The 21,154-nt window shown below is 41.5% G+C and overlaps 1 protein-coding gene across 1 annotated transcript in view; it reads left to right on the top strand.

Annotated features, from left to right (window-relative positions):
- The window catches only part of RBM33 (RNA binding motif protein 33), a 103,280-nt gene that overhangs the window by 16,646 nt on the left and 65,480 nt on the right, over window positions 1-21,154 (top strand). Inside the window, exons 4-6 of the mRNA XM_010829358.1 lie at window positions 492-568; window positions 2,575-2,884; window positions 19,386-19,557. Coding sequence (XP_010827660.1) covers window positions 492-568; window positions 2,575-2,884; window positions 19,386-19,557 — 559 coding nt within the window. The remainder of the gene's footprint in view (window positions 1-491; window positions 569-2,574; window positions 2,885-19,385; window positions 19,558-21,154) is intronic.

Below are 21,154 nucleotides of genomic sequence, written 5' to 3'. Positions count from 1 at the left end.
TATTTTCATGTATCCATCTACTGGACAAACCAGAGTTTTATTTTAGTCTCTTATCATTTCAGTTGGGCCATCTAGTTATCTAAAATCTGCTTTTTTCTAAAATTCCACTATTTTTTTCTTTTGTTTATGTTAAATTTAATCAAATCTTAAGGATACCATTTTTTTGGTATGATAAGAAAAAATTGTTTGTATCATACTACCAAAGGACTTGTCGTTTTTTTCCTCCTTTGTTAGAGTCATAATATGATTCTTATACTTGCTCCTTCTGTATTTACTTGTCTGAGCATCTGAAAATTAGTCTGGGGGAGTTAGCTAGTATGCCATGTGTAGAACCTTGACTGTCCCTGGTTATATCAAACTGAGAAAACTTTGTGAATGGCAAATGTTTTAATAACAAGGTTAGAAATAATCCAGTCAATGTAATTTTGCAGTTTTGTAACAAGTTTTCTTACGAAGTGACACGCATTAATTAGATTTCTTGCTTTAATTAGAATCAATCGGATTTGTCAGATGAAGAGCTAAATGATGATCTCCTACAGAGCGATAATGAAGACGAAGAAAATTTCTGGTACTGAATATTATCTCATTAAAATGTTCTTTGTTTAAATTTCTAGTAACTGATTTATAGTTATAGTGGGATGTAAATGATATTGTACTGTATCTTTACCATATGATTATATTCTAATATAATTATATTAATAAAGTATGTTACTATATTAATATAACTGATGTGGAAGCCGTATGTCTTTTACTACAAATAGATCAACTGTCTAAAATCATTGCTGGTCCTGCATTTAATAACCTGTGAACTCTGTTGAGTGCCGGTTATAGAAGTTCCAGATAGGTTTGTACTGCTCTTTTAGAGAATTCCTTTATTTGGATGGGGCAGTGGCCTCTGACTCAGTAATGTTGGTTGCAGTTTGATGTTGCTGCTTTTGTTTTCATTTTAGACATTTTTTACTTGTGCATATCAATTAGCTAAATTGTCATTTTGGAAATTCGTTTGGACTGTACTTTAGACTGTAGTTGACTATCTGAATATAATTGATGTAGTCAGTTTGGGCTGCCATAACACGATATCATAAACTGGTGGCCTGTGAGCAGCAGATACTTATTTCTCACAGTTCTGAGGGCTGGGAAGTCCAGGGTCAGTGCTGGCCTGGTTGGGGGCCATTGAGGCCCCCGGCCCTCTCACTGTGCTCACGTGGCTGGTGGGTGTGTGGGAGCCCTCTGCGGTCCCTTTTATAGGGCACTGATCCCATTCATGAGCTTCCACCCTTGTTCAGCATCTCCCAACATCTGCACCTCCAGACACCATCACGCTGGGTGTTAGGACTCAACACATGAATTTTGTGGGGGATACAAATATTCAGTGCATGGCAGTAGAGAATATCCTTCTCTTGACTAAGAGCTTATAATAGTAAGTTCTGTTATAAAAAGAGGAAGAGGTATTTACTATACTCTTGTTAAGTGAAATATTTTCAATTTTATAAGGAAACATTTATTGTGAAAATAAAGACACTTCTTGTGTACAAATGTAATTAACAAATACATGCAATTTATTATTGAGCTGTAGACATGTAATAGATGTTTTTTAATATAAAGTAATTTTTATGGGTAACAGTAAGTTTTAAATTATTTATTCTACCAGTTATTTGTTTCCCAGTTTCATTCTTTGATATCATTATTAGATTTTGATCTTTTGAATTGCGTTGCCCTTGGAGTTTTTAGCCATGTAGTATCTTCACGTGTATGTGGAATGTTCAGTTTTTTTGTTAGGATTGTATGCTTAATGGGTGCAAACTTAGATTTAGCCCTAAAACCTTGCCTTTTAAATGTTGTTATTATGCATCTTAATTGTTTGACATTTGGCCGTTGTGATTTAACAGGTGGAATATGATTTTTTTTTCAGTTTTAAAATTGCCTTTGTTTATTTCACTCAGAAATTAGCTATTTTTTAAAAAATTTGAGGCTAGTGTGAACTTGATTTAAACGTTGAAATGTATTTACATGCTAACTTTTAATGTTTTATTTTTTTAAAATACAAGTTTATAGTGTGCATCATAGATACAGAAAAGCTCTTAAAATTCCATTGGTGTGGGGAGGATATATGTAGACTTATGGCTGATTCATGTTGTATGGCAGAAACCAACACAACATTGTAAAGCAGTTATCCTCCCAATTAAAAAAAAGTTCAATCTATGATTTCCTATTTATAGAGTAATACTCCTGGTTTTACTTGGATGTCTTAGAAAATGGACACCACCCTTATTCTGAAAGATAGAATGAAGAGTGGTCTGTTTCAATCCTGGACTTCTCCCAGGCAGACCTGTCTCTCACAGTTGGTCTGATTCTCCTGCTCAGGTCACTGGAGTGACGATCGTTCGGGCGCTCAGGGTGGCAGGAGTCTGGTGCTGGCTGAGTGTGTAGCATGTGCGTTTCACTTGTAGTCTCTCTTGTAGTCTGTGTGCATTATCAGTCACTGGTCTCTGATAACAGTTAACTTAATGTGATGATTTAGTTTTGAGCTCCACTCCAGTTGCATACTTTTCTTTGTATTTTTGTCCTCTGTAGTACTCAGGATGTCACGATCAGTCTGACTGCCACGTCAGACATGGTCACATCATTTGAGATGTCTGACACTAACGACCAGTCTGCAGAACAGGAATCCGAGTATGAGCAAGGAGAGGACGAACTCGTTTATCACAAATCGGATGGGTCTGAACTGTATGCTCATGAGTACCCAGAAGAAGGGCAGTATGAAGGCCATGACGCTGAGCTCACAGAAGACCACATTGAGTACGTGGAGGAGCCCGAGGAGGAGCAGCTGTACAATGACGAGGTCCTAGACATCGAGATCAATGAGCCTTTAGATGAATTCACAGTGAGTCTTTCTCCTTTGTATGGCTGAAGATAACATGGCTGCCTGGGCATAGGTTTCTAGACTGATTTGAAATCTATTTCCCTCCCCTGGGAGGGAGGGAAATTAGACCTTATTATCACTGTCTGCCAGTTTCTTTATCTGAGCTATGACAAAGTTTGTGTTGACAGCTTGTTTGGCCGGAGCTAATGCTCCTTTGTCATTCTGGAAGGCTGCACAGAATTGTGACCTTGAGGATTGCACCCTAAGGAAGAAAACAGCTTTGTGTGGTGGAGATACACTGTCAATTGTTAGAAGTACTTAATGCAGCGCTTTTATCCAGGCTTTAGACAAGATCTGATAAAGTCCTTCTAAGGTGAAAAGATTATTGACCTGCTAAAGACATCTTTAAGGTGCTAATATTCCAGAGTGATTGATGTCCTGCTCATTCATCCTTTTTTGTAACTGAGAACTGTCTAAACATGAATAAAGAGATTGGAGGTTAGTTTAGGAAATGTCACACACAATTTGTTATCTGTAATCAGGAAGCAGAGATTGTGCTGATTTTTATTTCAGAAAGGTTTTGGTGGGTAGGTTTTTTTTTTTTTTAAGGTTGAACAGTCAAAAAAGAAAAAGGTAGAAAAAGGTAGTAGTGAAAGATCATCTGTCTTAATGATTCATTATTGGAAGAGATTTGTTTATGAAACAAGCACTTAGTGAAATTTCTGTTGGAAGGGTGAGATCTCCATAGATGCAGTGGAATCTTAGGGTTTTCAGCATGTTGGGCTCCTGTGGTACCATGTTGGGGGCTGCTGGGAAGGGGTGGAGGTCAGCAGATTTAGGGCAAGAATTCTGCTTTTATGTTTTCATTCAGAGTAAATGATTTTTCATTTGAGAAAAAAATGTGTGTGTGTGTGTAGTTTTGAAAGAGATTGTTTACATGGAGCCTTAGAATATTTAGTTCCAGACACAGTTGTGTTTCCATATCTCAATAGTTATTTTTAAGGTTTGATTCTTTTTGAATGGTTTTTCTTTAGTAGACATAATCACTAAAAGATGTGTGTAGTTTTGGTAAACAGAATCGTATAAAAGGCATCGTGACTCCTTGTTCTTTCGATAACTCTGTAATGGTTTGTTTTGGTAATAAATCCTACAGTAGTGTGGACTGGTGATCTCTGGTTTACAGTGTGTTCATATACTGTGTTAAAGTGAGACACCGTAGTTTAAAATGCTCCTTAAAAATTAGGCCAAAATCTTTTAAAGTTGTGCCCAAGTATCTGCTGCTTAGTGTTGTGTTATTTCTACTACTCATCTCTAAAATGAGGTGCTTGGTCAGTCGTATCCCTTGTAAGTTCAGCATTTCAACAGATCTTTACCAGTGTGGAAGCAGTGCGGCCACGAGAATTGTTGAAACATGAAGCATGGCCCCTGCCTGCTGAGAGCTTAGAATTTAGCAGAACAGTCACCGTCTGGGAAGTGCTTGGTAGCACCTATACATGGTCACAGAAGAGGCCCTTCTCTCTGGTGTTCTTGCAGAGTTTGTTGTACAGAGGATTTCTAGCAAGTGAGGAATTTCTCTCTCTCGTTTTCCAAACTTGGGGTTACATTAGGCTCCTCATTGTATAAAATCCAGCTTAAACCATCTGACATCTTGTGTGTAAGATTCAGGTATTGAAAAAAAAATATGCAAATTCAATACAGTCACAGTACTTTTCTACATTAAAATTAATTTTTTCAGAATTTAAAAAAATCTTGAAGTTTACTTAAGAATTCTGAATGCGTCTAAATATTTTTATAGAGAATTATAAAGTTTAAAGGTGAGGTAAAGGTCAGTATCTTTCTGGAGCAGTGTCAGCCACCCTCAGGATATCCAGGTTTATCATCATGGTCTTTCTTTTCTTCCCTGTTTAAGATTACTGGTTTCTTCTTTATAGTTATCACAGTGGTAGACACGGGCACTGCCACTTCTTTGCATGGGGAGAGGAAAACGCACTTAAGCTGTGAAATACTTCTCCAGCTCTGCAGTGAGGGCCTCTTCCTGTTTTCTTAGGCTGTCACTGGTGCACAGATTAATTAATTATTCATTATTAGACTAATGAACATATGAGTCGATTGTGTCCCTGTATGTCCCAGAGGTGTTTTAGTTTATTAAATGATTTAACTGTGGTTTGTGTCCTGGTTAGGCCATGTTGACTCATACACTGGAGCTGGAGTTGAACTCTCTACTGATCCTGAGTGTGTTCTATCTGTTTGAGCTCACACAGGCCAGACGGAGGGATTCTGTAACTGGGAGTAGAATTATAATATTGCAGAATGTTACAACCAGAAGGGACACTTACCTAAAAAGTTGATAGTAAACTGTAGTGTTCTTTCCTGTCATACTCAGAAGCAGTTTTTTTGACTTTTGCTGTCCTAATCCTGAGAGTGAATTGAGATTTGATATAAAAAATTGTATTCTTGTATTAGGAAGGGATGTAAATTCTTTATTATTCAACAGGATATTTGGACTTTGTTAGGTGATTTGTACTTCTGAGCATAACTGGATTTACTTAGTGCCTTTAAAGTTAACATAGATTGAGATTTTGTAAAGCAGTGTTCTGTAAAAACAACTTGAGATTGGTAATTTGTGTAACAGCAGATTTTTGTTTCCTGGTGAAAATTGCGTGGTGTGGACTCTTCTCCCTTGTATGTTTACTGAAAATTTCGCTTGCCTCTTATGGCCTTCTTTGAACTCTGACAGTCCTGCTCTCAGTGAATCTTGGGTAGTGATGGTTGCTACTTTGGGTGGAATGGCAGCAGTTTCCTTGGGGAAGTAAATGCAGTATGTAGAGGCGGTCTTGAGAGAGAGTTGAGGGGCCTCAGGAGGTCCATGCCTTGTGTGCTGCTGCTGTGCTTTGTGTCGAGACTGGGCCCCAAGCGGTGAGCTGTGCAGGCCCCACCGCTTGTCTGCTCTCCCCGCTGCCTTGCAGCTGCTGATGGCTCACTTCAGCTGGTGGCCAGGGACGCTGGGAAGTTCAACTCCCCTGGAGGGGAGCGGTTGCACGTGCCTGTCGGAGCCCTTCTTTGCTTGCAGTTGTTTCTAGCCAGTTTGCCTGTTTCCTTCCCTGTGCTTTTAAGAGCTGCCTGCCTGCTACCATGCTCCTTACATTCCATGCGAACCTGAGGTCATCCTTCTAATTCAAAGGAGCGGCTGGTGGAGAAACTAACATGCAGTTTTAATACAGCTCCTGTGTTGAATTGAATTGCCCATACTTATGTTGGCTTCTGCTGCTATGAAAATAGTTCAAGTTGGGCATGATTCCAGCCTCAGTACTGCTGCTGAGCTGCTCTGTGCAAGCGCATGCACGCTTTGTTTTTTAAGATTCCATCTCCTTGGTGTTGATTTTGAGAAGAGCTGTGTGTTGGGGTCCTTGGAGGTTGAGGCAGAGTCCGTGTCACTGCCTGTATCGACCAGGTGGGCACGCTGTGCTTTGCTCTCGTTAACGCTCGGGGAGGTCCCATTCTAGTTCTGTGCTTCGTGCTTTTCTGCTCGGTCTGGTAATCGTCATAGTAAAGTGTGCTCACGTGGCTCAGCATGAGTCATGAAGAGGAAAAGTGCTTACGAGCCCCAAAGCAATACGAGAAAAACTTATTTTCTGTTTAATGGCTGTTAGGATGAAGAGTACTTGCAGGCTTGTGGGCAACAAGGGATGAAAGAGCAGGAAGACTGTGTTGCTGAAGAGGAATTAGATGAGATTACTGATTCCCAGGTTGATCCTGAAACTGAAGAGGTATTTGTTCATCTTTTTAAAAAGAGTCCAAAAGTTTGCTGGTTTTTTTTTTTCTTCCATATTTAAAAAGAGCATCTTTTTAATGTTGGTGAAAAGTTAATACAGCTCCTCTTTGAAGTATGAGTGTAGCTAAAAAAGCAGAAACCAAAGTCCCTGAGCTTGCAAGAATCTTTGGACAGTGACTTCTGGTGAGCTGTGGTCTCCAGATAGATGTCTGCCCTTTGAGTGTTAGAATGTCTTAGCTGTTCTATGGGGTGTAGGTAGGAACCTTTTGAAATGCGTAGTATATGTTAGTGCCTTGAAAGAAGTACTGGGATTATCTTAAGTTAATTAGCATCAGTTAAATTTGACCATTATTCAGAAAATATTGCAGACTTCCCTGGATTTAGGTGCTGTGTTAGGTATTGAAGAAGCGGATGATTGAGAAGCTTGGTTCTGGTGCTCATGGAACTTGCAGTCTAAAATAGGGGAGAAAAGACGAGCACCCATTCCAGTGAGGGAAGGGCAGAAGACCTGCCGGGAGGGAGGCTTGGGCCTGCTCAGGAGCACGCGCTGGGGCCTCTCTGTTTGGGTGTGTGTCTTGAGGGTGGGTTGGGGTGTTGAGGCTTTATGGAAGAGGTAACCTGTCAGGCACGTCTGGAGAACTGCGTGTTGTCGGGACAGATTGGGGTGTGCTGTGAGGTGGAGGCCATTGAGTTGTTTCCAACCTTAGAACTTGTCCCATGGGCCAAGCATGCAAGCTATAAAGCCATCCTGTAGTCTTAGAACTTGTTGGTTTAAGATTTTGTTTTCTTCTTAATGTGTTTTCTCAGTTATTTTTCTTAATACCTCCCCCCTCTTTTCCCTAAGAGGTCATGAAGAGTGATGCTTCACGGGCTGAGGTCATTTATACTAGGTCTTACAGCAGTGCTCTATGAACTCAGTGTACAAAGCACCACCCTTTCTTTTCCCTGATACATGGGCTGACAGAGCGTGTGGACGTGTACAGACACTTTCTGGGACACAGCCTTGTTCTTCTCCAATAAGCTAAATTTGATTTTTGTGCTTTCTCTCTCTTTTGCTCTTTGAAATACTTGAAACTTAAGAGAAAAGATAGAAAAGAAGTAGAAAGATCGCTTTGCTCAGATTCTTCAATTTTAGACAGATACATGTAATCAAAGGAACCGAGACAAAGCTAAAGGAAATGTTAAGAAGTGGTTCTCCTACTGAACTGCTCTGTTCTGAGTAATGAGCCCCCGCCCAGAGGTCCAGGGAGACGGATTTATGCGTGTCGTGCTTAGCACCATATCCTGTGTACTCTTTGCCCAGTGCAAGGCCAGTATGAGCCTCGATTAGGTCAGACTTGTGGAAGGCTGATTTTGGCAAAAGATGTCTGCGAGCGAGCTAAAAAGTCGTTGAAGGATGGTGTGTGTGGGGGGGTGCTGACGGAGGTGGCTGTGGGGGTCATTCTGAGGGTGAGTAGTTGAGAGGGAAACAGGGATCCAGCGCCCATTAGTTAGTTCATGTCCTCTTCATTAATTTGTAATACTTTGTAGTTGGAAAAGTAATTCCATTGATTTTTTTTTTCCTGTAACTTACTCTTTCAGTATTCTAGGCAGTACTTCTCCTTACTGTGACAACATACTGTCTTTGTAGTATATTTTAGAGTGAGAAAAGGTTTTGTAGGTATTAATCTTTAGATTATCTCTGGAAATATAAACTATTATTATTGTAAAGCAGTTAATAAGAATTCTAATCGGTGTTACACTTTAGCTTGAATGCCTTCTGGAACTGATAGAGGGTATGACTTATAGATTTAGATATTTCAAACTTTTGTTCTTGAGCTGTAGTCATTAAAACATTGAAGCAAAAGTGGGCTATTATTTAAAAATGGTAATCGCTCCTTCCATTTTCAGTGTCTTCTGAACAGAGAGATTTAGGGAGAGAGGTGTCTTTGGAGGAACATTAATGATCAATCCCAGCCCTTAAAGTAAATGAACTCGTGACATGTATGAATTAATAAGATAATAGCTCAGATATATTAATACTTAGGAACGCTTAATCACTGGGACAGAAGTTAGACCCCTTCCTTGAACCTTAATGCCAGTATTGATCTGAGATTAATTAATGCCAGATTTTATATGTACTCAAAGAAAATGTTTTAATGATAGTGTGCTAGCTTTAGGCTCACCTACGAAACAGAAAACTCACCAAATAGTACAAGTTCATTTCTCACTAACATAAAAACATTCCCAAAAGCGTTTCAGATCTGGTGTTGGCCTCACTAGGCAGCCAGGTGCCCAGGCTTCTTTCAGACTTCCATGCAGTCCCAGGGCTCTGCGCTTGCCACGGTCCACGTCCAGGCAGTGATTGCAGCAAGGCTGAACAGGCCCGTGCCCACCGTTGGAGGAGACATCCCAGAGTTCTCAAACAGCACTGGATAAACGTCTCGTTAATTATGCATTAGTCACATGGCTGTGCCTCCCAGCCAAGGAGGCTGGCTAATACAGCGTTTTAGTAGGTGACAGCACAGCACGTTCAGCTAAAGCGGGGAGTGTCATGATCAAGGACGTCACAGGGAACGGGGAACAGGTGCCCGCCAAGTCGTTTTGGTTTTACTCTACTGTTCTTGGTATCACACCTTTTTAAGCCATAAAGGAAAAGAATGATTTGATCATACACAAATACCCCAAAACAGTATAAACAAGTTCAGAGAAATGACAGTATGGGGAAAGAATATACATATAAGACTAGAAATTAATGTATTTAGTAAAGTTAACATATTCAGTGCGTTCTGTATATTTGTAAAAAGAAGGGCAAAAAATGTGAGAAGGTAGTACAAAAATAAGACAGATGATTACTAAGTGTATAAAATATATTTAATAAAATTGAGGCAGTTGTGAATTCTAACCTGTCTTAATATTGGCAAAAATAAAATACTGGTCAGGTGTTGTTTATTCTGTTGGAGGATTATCTTGGAGATGGGAGATAGTCTTCCACGACTCTGTCATGTCTGTGCAGGTTTGGGGAGCAGAGCACTGACTGCCCTTTGTTCCTGTCTTTTCAAGGAAAGACGTGTCTGTCTCTGGAGCAAGGGGCGGGCCTGCTTTCTGTTCATGATGACAGTGCCCTGAACGCAGGTCCCCCCACAACACAGCTCCCTCTGTGCAGGGTCAGCTGCCCTCTTTGTCTGGTAGCCCGCCGGGAATTGGGGCTCACGGAGCTGGCCCCCACACGGCACTGCTGCTGTTAAAAGTAGTAAATTGTCCTCATCTGTGACTAGGAGTGTCGTGCCTTCTCACAGCCTCCATGAAACAGTGGCAGACCTACCTTAGTAGCCTGCAAGAAGGGTGAAATTTCAGACCCTTCCCTGTTTGTGACAGTGTCAGAAGCCTGAAAGTGCCTTGGCTCAGTAATCCCAGGTTAATGAAGTTACCCAGGAGCCCCTAAGATGTGCTCAGGGACACACGTGCCAGCTGTTTGTCTGCAGCCTTGAAAACAAGTGGGCCCAGCGTGGATTTTTCTGCAGGGTTAGATGAATGATGGCCAGGGGGCTACACGTTCCTAAAGGATGCCCTTGCCCTCTTGGACATGGAAAGAGACTTGTGATGTGTGTGACACGAAAAGAGCAAGCTAGTGGGGTTCCTCTGCTAGGTCCTCCATGCTGTGCATGTATAAACGTCTGTGTGTGTGTGTGTGTGTGTGTCTCAACACGTGTCTGGGAGGATCAAGACAAATGATGACAGTGGTCACCTCTGGATGGTGGGATTATTATATATTTTGTACATCAAATACTGTAAAATATTTTGCTGTGAATAAGATAACTTTTGTGAACAGGGAAATACTGAGCAGTTAAAATTTGACCCGTGGTAATTTGGAAGGCAAAGAACTGGGATGCATTTGTTTAATTCCTGTGATTTCTAGTTGATATTAACCCTAACTTGAAACATCTTAATGGTGGTTTTCTGTATGTACATTTTTATAGAGAAGAGAGTAAACTCTCAGCCAGATTACATAGTTTATCTTTTTTATACTGTCTCTTAAGAGGTATATTGTTGGGTTTGTCTTCCAAGATGTATGTCCCATAGTTTTAAACAAAATATTTCAAAGTATTTTTTTAAAAGTTACACATTTTTCTTACGCTCTGTCCTTGATTGCTGGTTTGTTTACCTTGTTTGTGTTGCTTGGTTTTGTGTTGATGGAAACTTCGTCGTATTGCTCTTTGCTCTCAGGTCTTAGTAGTCCTTCTTGGAGGCAGGTAATATGCTGGACTTTGTCCTGGCAACAGGTGTTTTGGTGGTGTTTTCTTCCTCATACTGGGATCACTGAATGTCCGTCAGAGCATCATTGTTGAGAACTTGTATGCGTGGTACTTTTGTAGGTGCTGGGAGTGAGTGTTGTACATTATTTCGGTACCTTTTGGTAGGCTTTGCTTTTGGAGGGCTGTCCTCCCATCTTTTTTAGACATATAAATAAATTACATAGTCCTCATGGGAGAAGAGCAGTTTTATTTTGCCACATACACCTGTGTTCTGGTGTCTTTCTAGTCTTTTGACTCGTGTTCTGGGGATTAGCTGCAGGGTGTTGTGGAACCAAACTGTTGCACTCACCTTGTGTTGTAGTGTGCATGCTCTGGGTTGCTTAAAATGGACTGGAAAGCATATTGCAGTTTTTCAGATAACTTCTTTCTCAGAGTTATGTTTAAGTACACACTAGATTCTGAATTATGGAACTAAAAAGAAATTTCTGTTGAAAAGTCTATTTTCAGTGACTCCTTTTATTTAACTAATGTTCCTTCTTGGTTAATACAAAAAGAATTACTGTACTTGGAACAAGTTAGAAAGATCTAGTTATGAAAACTAACTCTTGAGCCTTTCTAATTATACAGTCTTGTCAGTGCCAGCGATGCTTCTGTCTTCAAACGTGGTTACAAAGGTTTGCTATTTGATAGTTTTGGCTTGTATAGAGGAACAGGTGAGAAGTTTAAATAACATCTTTGTACCATTTAAATTTGAAATACTTTAGAAATTGTGGTAACATTTACATGCAGTGGTATTTACATCTGAGGTATACAGTTCAGTGTATACTTGAAGATCAAACAAGATCTTCACGACCCAGATAATCACTGTGGTGTGATCACCAGCCTAGAGCCAGACATCCTGGAATGTGAAGTCAAGTGGGCCTTAGAAAGCATCACTACGAACAAAGCTAGTGGAGGTGATGGAATTCCAGTTGAGCTATTTCAAATCCTAAAAGATGATGCTGTGAAAGTGCTGCACTCAGAATGCCAACAAATTTGGAAAACTCAGCAGTGGCCACAGGACTGGAAAAGGTCCATTTTCATTCCAATCCCAAAGAAAGGCAATGCCAAAGAATGCTCAAACTACCGCACGATTGCTCTCATCTCACACACTATTAAAGTAATGCTCAAAATTCTCCAAGGCAGGCTTCAACAGTACGTCAACTGAGAGCTTCCAGATGTTCAAGCTGGATTTAGAAAAGGCAGAGGAACCAGAAATCAAATTGCGAACACCTGTTGGATCATCGAAAAAGCAAGAGTTCCCGAAAAATATCTACTTCTGCTTTATTGACTATGCGAAAGACTTTGACTGTTGTGGACCACAACAAACTGTGGAAAATTCTTTAAGAAGTGGAAATACCAGACCACCTCACCTGCCCCTTGAGAAATTTGTATGCAGGCCAGGAAGCAACAGTTAGAACCGGACACGGAAGAACAGACTGGTTCCAGATAGGGAAAGGAGTACATCAAGGCTGTATATTGTCACCCTGCTTATTTAACTTATATGCAGAGTACATCATGAGAAACGCTGGGCTGGATGAAGCACAAGCTGGAATCAAGATTGCCGGGAGAAATATCAATAACCTCATATATGCAGATGACACCACCCTTATGGCAGAAAGTGAAGAACTAAAGAGCCTCTTGATGAGAGTGAAACAGTTGGCTTAAAACTCAACATTCAGAAAACTAAGATCATGACATCTGGTGCCATCACTTCATGGCAAATAGATGGGGAAACAGTGGAAACAGTGTCAGACTTTATTTTTTGGGGCTCCAAAATCACTGAAGATGGTGACTGCAGCCATGAAATTAAAAGACACTTGCTCCTTGCAAGAAAAATTACGACCAACCTAGACAGCATATTCAAAAGCAGAGACATTACTTTGCCAACAAAGGTCCGTCTAGTCAAAGCAATGGTTTTTCCAGTAATCATGTATGGATGTGAGAGTTGGACTGTGAAGAAAGCTGAGCACCGAAGAATTGATGCTTTTGAACTGTGGTGCTGGAGAAGACTTGCGAGTCCCTTGTACAGCAGGGATATCCAACCAGTCCATCCTAAAGGAAATCAGTCCTTGGTGTTCATTGGAAGGACTGATGCTGAAGCTGAAACTCCAATACTTTGGCCAGCTGATGCAAAGAACTGACTGGGAAAGATTGAAGGTAGGAGGAGAAGGGGGCGACAGAGGATGAGACGGTTGGATGGCATCACTGACTCAGTGGACATGAGTTTGAGTGAACTCCAGGAGTTGCTGATAGACAGGGAAGCCTAGCGTGCTGCAGTTCATGGGGTCGCAAAGAGTCGGACGTGACTGAGTGACTGAACTGAACTGACTGATACAGTTCAGTAATTTGATACATGTGTACAGCCAAGCTACCCTCGTTATCCCTGAAGATCCCTACCTTGTTCCTTTCCAGTCAGCCCTGACTCCTCTCAGAGGTGAGCCATGCCTGTGGTTCTGTGTATTTAGTCTTTGCTAGTCTAGAACTAGCGTTGGCGACTCAGTACGTGTGACTGTGAGCAGACATCAGGAGACAGTGGAGGACAGAGGAGCCTGGCGTAGCGCAGTCCACGGGGTCGCCAAGAGCCAGACAGAGCTTAGCAACTGAACAGACCAGTGATGGTGTGCTGGTGTCTAGCTTCTTTTGGCCACCATAATGTTTTTGAGGTTCATCCAAATAGTCATTTATGCCCACAGTCAGCAGTTCATTCCATTTGATGGACATACCTTGTTTGTTTTCTCTTGATAATAGGTAATATTTGGGTTGTTTTCAGTTTTTCTGTTATCATGGATAATTAAAAGAGCTTATTGTACTTATGTTTTTGTGGATATATCTTTTTTCCCTGTAGCATTAGGTAGAAGTGGTACTACTGAAACAGGGTCAAAGTATGTTTGATGGTGTAAGAAACCGCCAAATGGCTTTCTTGTGTTTGTACTGTTTATACTCCCACCAGTCATGTATGAGAGTCTCAGTTTTCCCACTTGTCTGTCTCGTGTTTGTATCATTTTTTTGTCTAAAGGCTTTCCTTCCCCGTTGAGCCCTTAGTGCTGTGTGAGGCTCAGGCTCCGGTGGCGTCCGAGCCTCTTTCTGGAGCCCGCTCTGCTCCGTCGCCAGCGCTGCGCTGTCTTGGCCGCTGTGGCGTGAGATCAGGCAGTGCAATCCGCCAGTTGTGGCACCTTTTCAGGGTTGTTCTGGCAGTCTGAGTCCTTTGAATTCTGTATATAAATTCTGCAATTGACTTGTCAGCATCTATTAAAAATCTGGTTGGCATTGTTTTTGAACACTGCGTTGTATTTTCAGTCCAGTTGGGGGAAAACTAGCATCTTAATAATCACATTGCCTGCTAATAACCACAGGCTTCCCTTGTGGCTCAGCTGGTAAAGGATCCGCCTGCAATGAGGGAGACGTGGGTTCGATTCCTGGGTTGGGAAGATCCCCTGGAGAAGGGAAAGGCTGCCCACTCCAGTATTCTGGCCTGGAGAATTCCATGGACCGTGTAGGCCATGGGGTCACAGAGAGGCCTGACTGAGCGACTTTCCCTTTCAGTCACTTACTGATTCTTGGCATTGGGCAGGCCACTTAATACTCCATTGCCTTAGTTCCCTTTTCTGGAAAAGTTATAACCACTTAATACAGTTCAGGGATCTGATACATGTGTACATCCAAGTTACCCTCATTATCCCCAGAGATCCCCCTTGTTTTCTTTCTAGTCAGTCCTGACTTCTCTCGAGCAGTGTCCTTAGTTCTGTTTAAATTAGTCTTTCCTAGTCTAGAATAGGAAAGTTAATAACCACAGTTTAATGGTTCTCACTTGTCTTTTTATTTCATTCTTTTTGCCTTGTTGACCTCCAGTATTCTGTAGAATAGAAACATTGAAGGCATTTATTTTTGCTTCATTCTTCATGTTAGGGGTGAAATATTCAGTATTTTATCAAGTAAGTAATATAAGCTACCTGGAGGTTTTTCAGTCAGATTGAAGCAGTTCTTTTCTGTGTCTAGTTTGCTGAGTTTTGTTTTTTTTTAAATCAGAAATGAGTGTTGAATTTTGTCAGTGCTTTTTCGGTTCCTATTGAAATAATCTTGTATCATCCCTCGTTTTTTTAACGTGCATTAAATTGACTTTAAAAACTATTGCCTATATTGCGGACTTAACTTCTGTTTTGCAGATTTTCCCGTTAATGTCCTCTTTCTATTCTGGGGCCCAGTCCAGGGCACCACATTGCTGTCCTGTCTCCTCTGGTCCGCGGTAGTTTGTAGGTCTTTCCTTGAGTTCCACAACCATGACAGTCTAAAGAAGTGTCCTGCCCAGGTGTCCTGTGGAATGTCTTCTAACCCATCCTTGTCTAGTGCTTTTCTCATGGTTAGACTGGGGCGATGGGATTTTTGGAAAGAATACCATGGAGGTTAGGCGTCCTCAGCCCATCCTGCAGCTGTGTGCAGGACTCCCCGGCAGTGTCCGCCTTGGTCAAGTGCCGAGGTGGCCTTGGCCAGTAAAGATCGTCATTCCGTGAAGTTCTGTCTTTCACATTCTGTTCTCTGTTCTTTAGAAGCAAGTTACTAAGTCTAGTCCTCACCTGTGTTCACGAAGTCCTGTCTGTGTTCACGAAGGTGAGCGAGAGGGACTTAGGTGCCACCTCTGGAGAAGGAGAGTGTGTGTACATATATTTGGAATTTTTGAAATGAGATTTGTTAAGTTGACTGGTTTTTGAATGTTAAATCAATCGTATGCTTCTGTCTAAACCTTCACTTGGTCATGACATATTTTCCTTTTTTGTGGGATTCCATGTGGACAGAGAAGCCTGGGGTGCTAGAGTCCATGGGTCACAAACAGTTGGATGCTACTTGGTGATGGGGCAACATAAGCGATTTTGTGTCTGTGTTCATGAAGGAGATGGGTCTGTAATTTTCTTCTCTTGTAATTTTTGCACAATTTATTAATAACTGCTAGTCTTTTCAGTTTGTAAGTTTTAGCTCTTGGTGGAATTAGAATTGATTTTTATTTATGGTATAGATATGATAGTATAGAATTATTCTCTATCAAATATTTTGTAAGCACTAAAAACGTTTGGGAAGGTTTTAGAAGCAGTGTTCTCTATAGCTTTCTATTTCAGAGAACTACCCAGTTTCCCACCCCACCCCTTTCAGATTTGGGATGGAATATTGAATTTTCTTTTAGAAACTGAGATCACAAGTTCATTTCAGAGTTAGCTAGAGAATGTAACAAAACTGGGTCTTGCTGCCTCTTAGAGTTTCTAATTATGTATGTATGTTAAGACTTTGGTGGACTTGTCTATTTTGTAAAGAACTTTCATGATGATTTTCATATGCATCCTCTGTTAAGCATTACAAATGCATCTTTCAGGTTTTTAAGATAATTAGCTAAAAATCAAACCTTTGAATATTTTTGGCAGTGTCTATATAATGAAGTCAGATATTTACATACAATTTAAATTCTTACAAAATATAATCAGGGTAACTTGATCTTTATATTGGTATCCAACACTGCCCTTCAGTGGAATTTTACTTGTGAATGAAATATTGTGAATATATGTGAATATTCCATTCATAAGTATTTCTCTGCAGAGAAAGTCAACATTATGGCAGATAGGTAAGTTAATCCTAAGTCCATGGCCAAAGAAGATGCCCTTTTTTTGAGCCTAGTATTTAGAGTAAGAGGTAGTGACCAGTGGCTGAAAGAGTGAGTCTAACTTGGTCAGTGTTGCCAGGTGACCTATACTTGAGGCAGCTGAAGCCAGCAGTGTTTCAGGTTCAGCTCAGGGCTCGTGTAATCCTTGATGAAGTTCAAGTGGAACTGGACCCTGAGTGTGAACCAGAAGTTTGCGTCCTAGGATATTCTGTCTCTCCAAAAGTTGACCTTGTGCCACCCTTTTTGTAGTCAGGCCCTCCCTCCATTGCTCATCCTCGGCCTCTTGGCAAGTGTCGTGTGTGTGGAGGTGTGGCGGTGTGTCCCCTTTGTGTGGCGGTGTGTCCCCTTTGTGTGGCGGTGTGTCCCCTTTGTGTGGCGGTGTGGTGGTGTGTCCCCTTGGTGTGGCGGTGTGTCTCCTTGGAGTGACTCACTGCACCTTAGACTTGCGGCATGGTGCCTCTGTGGCTTCACCTCAGTTTTTGTGTAGTTGCTTCCTCTCTTATTGCTGAAAGAGCATGCCATAGTTTGGATGTACAGCAGTTTGTGTATCCATTCACTGTTTTTCTATTTTTGGTCATCCAAAATAGAACTGTAATACTTTCCCTGCAGGTTTTTACACGAACATAAGTTTTCATTTCCCCTGAGTAAGTGTCTGGCAGTGGTAATGCTGGGTCATAGACTAGAATTGTTTGCTGATGTGTTTCTGGTAGCCTGTAGTATTTGTATCAGAGAAACAGTTTTCAGCTTGTCTTTGTTATATTTGGATTTCTTAGATAGAGACTGTGTGTAGAATAAACTGTTATTAGTTTCAGTACTGTCATGTTTTACATTAAACTTGCTTGTAAAGTGTTTGAACTGTAATTATTGTTAATGATTGAATTAAAAATGACTACTGTAATAAAATCTTTGCTTTATTGGTAGTGATTTCTTTTCCTCCTCTCGCCTTGCTGCTTAAAGTGTGGTCTGTGGACCTGCATGTTGGCTTCACCTGGAGCTTGTTGGAAATGCAGAATGTTAGACCCCCACCTGCTGAATCAGAATCTGCATTTTGGCAGGATTCCCAGTGATGAATATAAACCTTCAATTTGAGAAGCACTGCTCTGGAGCATTAAGAGGTGGAGAAGAGTATTTTGTAAATGAGTTGACTTTTTGCTCGGTGTGAGTGTAGTGCAGCACACACATAGCTGGGTCCATCTCACACGTCATTCCTGTGGTTTCAGATGTTCAGTCAGACAGAAGTAATGGTATCAAACCAGCAAAACAACAAAATGCCAAGGTTCTGGTGCTTTAAAATTCTACAGTATACTGAGTATCAGAATACTGAAAGGTGGTTTTGCAATCATTAGGCTAAAAGTTATAGTTTATATTCAGTATTTTATTTTCAGGCATTGATTCTCTACTGTAGGGTTTATAGCAATGAATGTGTGCATTTTTTATGCAGAAAATGTTGGGGAAAGAGTCCAAAATGATTGTATCATTTTCTTTCCCTTGCACATTTTCTAGTAAAGTGGTTCATTTTTGTTTCTGTTAAGAGTAAAGGACATGTAGGAATTATGAGCGATGAGACTAAAGGAGCAGTTTTTAAGTTTGCAAAAAGCATAAATGAATCTAGCCGTCAGTAGGTACCTGTCTTATTACCTGACAATAGGGCACTAAGATCTAACATGAGATGAAAGTGATCAGTGTCAGACGGAACATGAGTTAATACAGTAAGAATTGTTGATAAATTATTTTAGTTTGGGACTAGATTAAATAAAATTTTTGTAGGAATCCTGACATAATGAAATATAAGATAAAAACTGGTTTTAAGGACTCGGCTGGTGGCACAGTGGATAAGAACCCGCCTGCCAACGCAGGGCACACAAATTGCAAACCACTTGCTACTGGTCGGTTAAGCCCACGTACCACAACTGCTGAGCCTGTGCTGCAGGACCTGCGAGCCGCAACTGCCGAAGCCCGTGTGCCCCAGAGCCCACGCTCCGTAACAGGACGAGTGTGTGTACTGCAACAGAAGGGTCGCCCCCGCTCTCCACAGCTAGAGAAGGCCTGTGCAGGGCAACGATGACCCAGCACAGCCATAAATAAATGAATTTAAAAAAACCAAACAAACCCAAAACTGGTTTTGGTGTGAAGCGAATGAAAAAAAAATAGTCTTCTGGTTAATAGTGGTTAATAGTCTGAACCAGAGGTAGTAACTCACAAACCCTGGACAGTGGGAGGAAGTAGAAAGGGGTGAGAAATGATGCAGGAAAGATTGTACAGGCTGAGAGAACCAGAGAAGCCAGGCGACCCAACAGTGGATTCGGAGCACTTGGCTGCCTTGAAAGTCAGAGTAGATGGGGTCAGGAGTGCCAGGAAATGTGGGGCCTGTTGGTGGGAAGGAGTGTGCTGTCATCTAACGGGAGCCACAGGTGGCTTCTATGCTGAAATCAGGCTCAGGGACTCTAGGGTCAGTTTAATTAACATACTGAACTTTGTTTAGATCTGAATTAGAGTCTAGGCCGGCAGGGGTGTTTGGAAATCATGTTTGTTCTCTTAGAAGTATGAGTGGTTACAGTGTATAAGACTGTGTGTATTAACTAGGAGTAGGAATTTGAGTTTTTTCTAACATCGTTAATTTTTAATATTAGAGGTTTTTTCTCCTAGGATCAGTTTAATGTTTTTCATGGCTTTATAAATGGGACATTGTGCTGTATTTTTACGTCTTAATTATAAACAGCTTTTATGTGTGTGTACACATACGTGTATGTGTAACCGTTGTTCAGTATTTAATTCAGAAGAGTATGAGCTCACTTTGCCTCCTTGCTCTTTTGTCTGTCTGCCATGTAGGGAGGCATGGAGACTTTGGAACTGCAGAAGGACATCAAAGAAGAGTCAGATGAGGAAGATGATGATGATGAAGAATCTGGACGATTACGTTTCAAAACTGAAAGGAAAGAAGGAACAATTATTAGGCTCTCAGATGTAACTAGAGAGAGAAGGAACATTCCAGAAACTTTGGGTAACATTTTTTACCTGTCTCACATTCTCTTGCATTCCCATTTCAACTTCCTGTATAGTACTGTTACGATTAATGAAGTAGATAAAAAACAGTTGACTTTATAGATTGTTATGCATGGTGTTCAGAAGCTGGATGGTCTGTATGAGGTGAGAGCTGAGTTAATAGTGCTGTAAAAGTCGCTCTATAAAAATGACTTGTCTTCTGGATTAAAAAAATGTTTGAATAAAATATCTGTTGTTTTGAAATAGTTTTCCTTTTGTAGTCTGTGACTTAGACATGCTCTCCTGCATGCCGCGTGGTTCCTGGCTGGCTCTGGGAACATGATGTCGGGTGGTGCAGGGGCGTCTCGCCTTTCCCAGGTTGCCAGGGCTCCTTTTGGGCCAGACGGGCTTCATTCTGTGCCTTTTAGTGTCATTACAGCCGTGTCTGCGGTGTGTGTTTTCCTCTGCGCCACCCCGCTCAGTGCTCAGGGAAAGGGCTTGTCTGTCGCACCATCAGTTGCACGTCGTTCTGTTGCAGACCCACAGCAGGCTGCTGCTGCTGAACAGAGCCTTTTCCAGTGTTCACCCTGCTCACATTCTTCTGGAGTTCTTTCCAGTGCCCACTGCAAGGAATAAAGCAGTGGTTCTCAAATTTGAGCAACAGAATCCCCCAGAAGACTTGTTAAAACGCATACTTCTGGGTGAACTCTCAGCTGTTCCGATTCAGTAGGTTTAGGATAGTGCCCAAGAAAGTTGAATTTCTGACGAGTTTGCAGGTAGTGTTGTTCCTGTTGCTCCAAAGTCCATGCTTTCAGAACCACTGGGCTACTGTCCTGTATTCCAAGGAGTAGGGTGGGTGGGTGGAAGAACAGAGAATTATACCTGTTCTCTGGTCTTGGTCAAAGTAAAATCAGTTACTACCTTTATTACTTTGTAAAACCGTTATTTGTAGCCACTTACTGTTGGAGGCCTGAGCATGTGTCTCGCAGTGGCAGAAATGAATTCTCTGTGAGAACACCAAGCTTTCAAGGTGCACATCGTAATAGTAGTGAGCCCATCTTACCATGTTACATCCCTAGGTGAGGTTTGTGGAGAGATTGATCTGGAGTCTTAGTGTTCTCTGTCTTTCCCTTCTGGTTTCCTGCTTCTAGCTTTTGGCCCAGGCTCTTCCCTGGAGTTTGCTCAGGTTATGGTATTAAGTTGCTTGTTGGTTTGAACCAGTACAGCATAGGCTTCTAAGAAAGAGCTGAGAAGTTGGCCTTGGGTAAAAGGAGATGGAGCCAGCTTAGGTCTTAAAACAGGGGGATGGGAAAAAATGAAAAGTGTTGTCATCAGGAGTGATTGGCAGCGTCACACAGCAAGCATATTGAAACAGACATCTCAGTCTTGGACTGGGGTAAGACGGGCAAGGGAAAGATGGCGCCCTCGCTGCTCACAGACAGCGGTGGCTGCGGCTTGTTAGGGAAGGAGAGTGCCGTCGAGGGGCGGGGTGCGGTGAGCGTCCCTTCTGCTTCTGTGTAGCTGGGCTGTGGCTTTATTACATAAATCTGGGAGCTGTATGTTATGTCTTAGTGTTAGCTGCATGTTCTAAGTGTGTGAAGTCAGCTCTCGGACAC

This window comes from Bison bison, unplaced genomic scaffold (genome assembly GCF_000754665.1).
Source record: "Bison bison bison isolate TAMUID 2011002044 unplaced genomic scaffold, Bison_UMD1.0 scf7180017864503, whole genome shotgun sequence".
Lineage (NCBI taxonomy): Eukaryota > Metazoa > Chordata > Mammalia > Artiodactyla > Bovidae > Bison > Bison bison.
Note: the sequence above shows the minus strand (reverse complement) of the source record. Positions and strands in the feature narration are given on the sequence as shown.